The sequence below is a fragment of the Saccostrea echinata genome, unplaced genomic scaffold, assembly GCF_033153115.1.
Source record: "Saccostrea echinata isolate AGI-Se365-2 ecotype Australia unplaced genomic scaffold, CSIRO_AGI_Sech_v1 ptg000016l, whole genome shotgun sequence".
In the NCBI taxonomy this organism is placed as follows: Eukaryota; Metazoa; Mollusca; class Bivalvia; order Ostreida; family Ostreidae; genus Saccostrea; species Saccostrea echinata.
Genome location: NW_026889765.1, coordinates 7,415,604 through 7,421,827, shown reverse-complemented (window position 1 = coordinate 7,421,827; position 6,224 = coordinate 7,415,604). Strand labels below are relative to the sequence as shown.

General features: G+C 33.4%; 1 protein-coding gene across 1 annotated transcript; it reads right to left on the bottom strand.

Moving 5' to 3' along the window:
* Positions 1 to 3,585: 3,585 nt before the first annotated feature.
* On the bottom strand, positions 3,586 to 5,926 carry LOC133188103 (uncharacterized). The gene is made up of 3 exons (XM_061323483.1): positions 5,702 to 5,926; positions 4,236 to 4,783; positions 3,586 to 3,977 (listed from the first exon to the last, which is right to left on the bottom strand). Exons 1-3 carry the CDS (start codon positions 5,924 to 5,926, stop codon positions 3,614 to 3,616), a joined length of 1,137 nt encoding a protein of 378 aa, XP_061179467.1. The 3' UTR covers positions 3,586 to 3,613.
* Positions 5,927 to 6,224: the final 298 nt, after the last annotated feature.

The following is a 6,224-nucleotide window of genomic DNA, read 5'->3' as shown; positions in this document are numbered from 1 at the left end:
TTTATAAATCTGAAGCTATAGGCTTTCTGCACGCTATGTTCGCCCATCTCCTTTTTAAAAATCTAAGATTATGCCGGTGAACTAAGTAGATAGTTATGATGAGGAAGCGTGCCTATTCCAAACTTGTGAATTTCATGGCCCTAGGGTCAGAGATTCTGGTATTAGGGTGGGGCTCTAATGATTTTATAGTGAAAATACACTTTAAATTTTACAGATTAAGGTGTAAATTTTACAGATTAAAGTGTAAATTTTACAGATTAAAGTGTAAATTTTACAGATTAATGTGTAAAAATTACAGATTAAAGTGTAAAATTTACAGATTAAATCTAAAGATTAAAGTGTGGAAAATGAAAAATAAAAAAAGTGTCCAAGTGGCACTAATATGCTTCCGTATTTTAAGGCTTGGGAAAACCAAGTATGATCACAGGGAGATCGCTCGGGTCTAGCATGCTACAATAAGGAAGGGCATTTTTACCAGATTTTTGAAATTTTGGGCAATATTGCTTTGTCTATCAGTTAATTTTGTTTTATACTTCTATGGATCCTTTACAGTGTTGTAATGTACTCAGGTGACCGGTAAGGCCATCGCAGGTAGGTTAAGGCTTCCCGTAGAATATGACAGTGCACTCTGTGCCTTCACATCTCTGAACTACCAAAATATGACATCATAATGGAAAATGACGTCAGGTCACTGCAAACTTGAGGTGTTATGACGGGGAGAGTGTCATGAACTTTACACTTTATTTCAAACTGCATGTAAAATGCTAGATAGCTATTGCAAAATTCACGGGTCCTTTAAGGTTTTTTAAGTCTTATATGTCCGAATATTTTAAAAATACACCGCTTACCTACCCTTGATTGAAATTCATCATGTTCAAAATGCTTATGAAAAATATACTTTTGAAATGTATTCTGTTTTATACCCGTGGTTGGAGGTAGAATTTATTTTGTGTGTATAAAAGAGTCTGGCGCAGGTGATTAATGAGGATTAATCTGAGAATTTTTGTGGAAATCTGTAAGGAGAGGTTGTTCTCTAACTGAATCTTGCTTGGGAAAAATGTGTGTTGGCTTTGTTTTAATACAGATTACGATATTGTGTGGAAAATACCCTCAAATTTGTAGGGAAGTTGAATTTCTCAGGAAATATTTTGTACCCAAGTAATACTATGACTTTTCCCAAGCACATTTCGGATGCACAAGGATACGATGAGTTTATTTATATAACAAAATGATAATAATTATTGTGTTAATCAGCTGCGCCGAAGCGATTTATATGCAACACTTCAAAAAATTATAAATGACCGTCACGTGATCAACAAAGTCATGTGATATCATAACAAATATGCTAATATATAGCCGAGAAAACCCTTGATATAAATTGGAAGTACTAAAGTTCAATACTTATAAATTAAAACCAAAACCGACCTCGCAATGACATATTATGTTTTGAGCGCATTTTATAGCTTCGGGAAGCCTTAACATACATGTAGCTGCGCTTTGGCCTCTTGTTTAGAATACATGAGACTCAGTGTTATAAGTGCTCTTAAAGCATGGATGGAAAAGTGAATTTTGAAGAACATGTAACTAAATCACAAAACCCTCTGGTTATGTCAAATATATATACCCTTCTAGAATGCAAAAAATCAAGACAGCTTTATAATCTTGTCTAGCTTTATAGTATCAGATTCTAGTTTTGAAAACAAAAGCAACATAAGAACGAGACGTCTTAAACTTATTAGATCTCTATATTCTTAATGAAGTTTTAATGAGTTGCTTACAATCACAAATCAATTTTCTCTTTTGTTTTTTTCTACTTTGAAACAATCTCTGCAAACAATTAGAATGGATCTTCTAAATAAAAGACTAAAGAAGAAAAACTGGTAAAAAAAAAAAAAAAAAAAAAATTCCCCACCTTGCGGTCACAAAGTTTAACCCATGTATAAAGGGGTTCAGGAAACTACTGATAAAATGCATGTTCTAATTACGTACAACATGATGAAGTATTTAGACTTAAATATATATTCACAACCCTACTTTTGGTTGCATACAGTAAACACGGGAACATTGATGGTGGAATCATATGAGATCAAACTCGAAATCAAATGATCGATGTGTACTACCAAATTGACAAGTGCTATTAATAACACTGAAACGTTCTTGATTATAGTTGTGATACGTAAGCAGTTGATCAAAGTCTCCATTAAAAGTGTTGGGTTCGAATATGCTTCTATGCTTTTATTCTTCTTTTATGAATATATATATATATATATATATATATATATATATATATATATATATATATATATATATATATATATATATATATATATATATATATATATATATATATTCCTTTTTTTTAAATAGTTGCTGTGCTTTCTATTTGCATCATTTTATATAATTAGATGCATGTATTATAGCCTATAAGTAAATTCAATAAGTAAATCATAAAAACTGCTTTAAAGTTATTTATTCTCAATTTGAAAAAAAAAAAGATTAAAATATGGGAATCCAGTGTATCTAAAAGAATCGAAGAAAGTAGAAATCTGAAGCATAAACAATCTAAAAAAGGTTATAGAATTTAAAAAAACAAATAATCTCAGTAAAGTCGTGTAACTTATACACACGAATTAACTCTAAAGATACAGATCATTTTGCTGGCTAATACTTAGGTCACATTTAAGCCGATGGTCGGGCGACCAAATTTTTCTTGTATCGGCGGCTGTAAAACATGATCGGCCGACACTAGCATCGGGAGATGTACAAGGAGCAGTCACATTAATTCCTACGAACACCGATGACTTCAAATGTTTAAATATTTATAAGTCGGTCAATCGTCCCTCGATCTTTGAGCTGCAGTTTGATTTTCATCATCGGCCGACATTTACGAAAACCCAATACCTTTATGTCGACCGACCGACTATCGACTTACCAAACTGTCTGCAGATGGTCGGGCGATGATCAAGGGTTGGTCGATGGACTATTCAATAACTGCTTCAATTAAAGAAATCGGCCACCGACGCAGAAAAAATTATAACTGGGCCCGACGGACACAAAATTGGTCGGCCGACGAAAAAAGGAGCCAAAATCGGACAAGACAACGGCCGATGAACTGCCGATCGTGGCCCGAAGAATCTCCAATATTTGCTTCAAAATTCGTCGGCCGTTGTCTTTTTTGAAAATGTTACTTGGGTTTAATTAAGGGCCCTCTATACACTGAAGGAAAAGATGTTTTGAACATAGAGAAAATTATAGTGATAAAGGTGTAAATATTGAACTTATCTATCACATTTTCAGCATAAGGTACCTTGCATTTACCCCCAGGAAAAATGTTCAATGACAATGAAGTACTGATGAACAGAAATCACTGTTGTTTACTAAAGTGGGCAAAATACTGCAAATGAAGAATACATTCTATTCATCTTGTCCTATTAAAATGTCGCGAATGCTTGATTTGGTTACAAATTAAGTAATAAACTGACAATTTTCAATTTATTTTATTCTTGATCAAAGGGCAGATTACTCTATCTGCACAAAAATACCACAAAATCAGAACTATTTAGTGTGCAGTGTATAGAGGGCTCTTTAGGTTTTATTTAATGCATTCAGTATCTTATAAAAAAGCTAACATTTTGTTGTATATTCCTAACAATGTTTCCAATTTTTTTATCCCTGCTCCGGGTAGAAAACACAAATAAATGCTCACGTAATATACAGTCAGAACCGTTGCTAAACCCAAGATAAACATCGTGTACTCGCCAAGCCAGAACGGATCTTCTTTGTTAATGCAAAAAAACCCAGGTCGTCTGCGGCATCTCCTGGCCCTGTTCACATACCAGACTTCACCTCGTTCTTTTTTCGGACAGATTGTAAGCCGTCCGATCCAGCATTCCAAAACACAGTACATCCATCTCCAAACAGGCGTACAATGGTCCAATATGCAGTAACCAAGAAAACATGGTAAGGGAATTTTAATCCTGTATAATTGAAAGAATTATTTTATCATTATTCATGAGATTCTTATAATGGAACGATTAAGAAAAAAACTTCATTTTTAGAATGATTATCTTTGGTTGAATTTAGCCATAAAAAGAAAGGAAGTTGATTTACTTCGATATGACTTTGCAGCGTCTATGGTGTCATACAAAGTGAAAAATGTTTGTTCACTTTTAAAATTTGTTAACTATATAAATCTGTACTAAAAGTCTACATGTTTTCACTAATATAATATTTACTTTCGACAAATGCAGAGAAAATCCAGGCCAACAAATTTTAGGATTCGTGGACACTTTTTATCGAGGAAAATGAGAGTTTGGATTTGCTTGGTTTTCTCTAATTTGTAAGCTCCGAACTCGTCAGCCACTCCTTTCCTGCCCAACCTCGGCAAATTTCTACTGAAAATAAACCGGAAATGACAGCTTAGGAAGCCAATAATTGCGAAAGCCAGTCGGGCCTTGACATCAGCAGAATCCCGGGCATCCATGTTCGAAAACTGGTTGTCGCACCATCGGGTAGTAGATGTCGTATTTAAACGGCATTTGGTATCGAAATCGGTCATAATGGTTAGCTGAGGAATGAATACCAAAAGAAGAATAAACAGGACCTCCGATCTACCGTCCACATAATTCAATGGTTCTTGAATTTTGTATTTTTCGGCTGTGTTAACTTTTAGTTGATAGCATATGTTGACCAATTGCCCTAAAGCGATGACTGTGCCAATAACTTGAATGATCATGAATCTGCGCTTCAAATCCTCGGCTTTGCATTCGTTGTTTAGAAATTTCTAAAAAGTCAAATTCAGAAAATTCAGAATTACATTTTTCTTTAATATTTGTATTTGAATGAAAAGTTCTTCTTCAATTTTTTTTAGCTGATAATGAAATTAGTTTTCACAAGTTACCAAGATAAATAAATTAGTGTCGTCTTTCAAAATTCAGTGTTACAGTGTATAAATTAGCACAATATGCGAACATTCCTAAGTTTGCGTTTTTTTCAGTTTTATCTATATTGAGTTAATATTAATGAATAGTTGCGATTACTTGAAATTCATTTTTTTTTTTTTTTGAATTGGTGTGCTCCTCTCCAAATTACCAGCATTTCCAAAATTAAGTTAGAGCTTTCCTATTAAAAAAAATTAAAAACCCCACTTCAATTTTTTTCTCGAGTTGTCGTTCTGATGGTTGACTAACTGACCTTTGTACATGACTTTTTTTGCCAAATCTTCCGGTCCCTTTTTTTAGCATTAACACCCACCTTAAAATCTCCAACAGAAGAGATATTTTCAGGTTAGGGTAATTATAACTCTAACTCTCGCTAACACAACATCAGTGATCAATTCCCCAAAGAATTTTTAAGTTGTACTTAGTAAATATTTTATAGAAGAAACGCGATGAAAGTGAAATTGTAATAAAATCCTTGATAAATTAGAAGCCTTCATCAAAATTTAAAAAAATAAAGACGATAACTTACAATCTCAAATACAAATTAAATGACTATTTAAAAAAGGGGGTGGGGGATGGGTGGGTAAATAAATGGGTATAAAAACGGAACATAATAAGACCCACTACAAAGTACTGCTACTAGTATTTTCCCAGCACATTTGTTTAAAAAGAACCATAAAATATATCGTAATACTGTAAATAATATTAATATTGGATTTAAAATAAATTTTATAAAATATATATTATATTGTATTTGTTACTTTTTCAGCAGGCATTAGTGAATACGTAATCCATCCAGTAATCAAGCTGCCCAATATGAGGGTTAGTGAAAATATCCGGGTGGCTGCGTAGAACTGCCAAATTCGTGGTTGCGGCTCTTCGGCCTCAGGCTCCTGGATGTCCGGAACGCCCATTCTGGCAGATTGACCGATTTCTTGGACCTCAATATCTTCTGGTACATGGTATACTTCATCTTCACTCGCCATTTTGAGAAGATATGTGTATTTGAATTTATAAGTTTGGACTGTTCATAGGAGCCGCTCGGTTACCTTCAGCAATAATTTTGATTTGTTTGAAGCTTTTTTGTGATGAAGGAGGAAGAAGATGGGTTTCAATGATATTGATTTTTTATTGATCAAAAGAGTGATAAATCTTAAATCTCACATCTATAATTTTTACTGACATTAAGATGTTTTATCCTTTCTTGTGTTAATTACAAAATTACAAATACGCTTGCTTGTATTTGTAATCTTCATATTGGGTTAGTAAGATCAAAATGTATAG

Coding starts and splice junctions, on each gene's coding strand:
- LOC133188103 (XM_061323483.1), bottom strand. CDS start 5,926: ATGGCGAGTGAAGATGAAGTATACCATGTACCAGAAGATATTGAGGTC. Junction 4,784..5,701: donor CACTAATGCCTGCTGAAAAA/GTAACAAATACA, acceptor TTGACTTTTTAG/AAATTTCTAAACAACGAATG. Junction 3,978..4,235: donor TTTCTCTGCATTTGTCGAAA/GTAAATATTATA, acceptor TCAATTATACAG/GATTAAAATTCCCTTACCAT.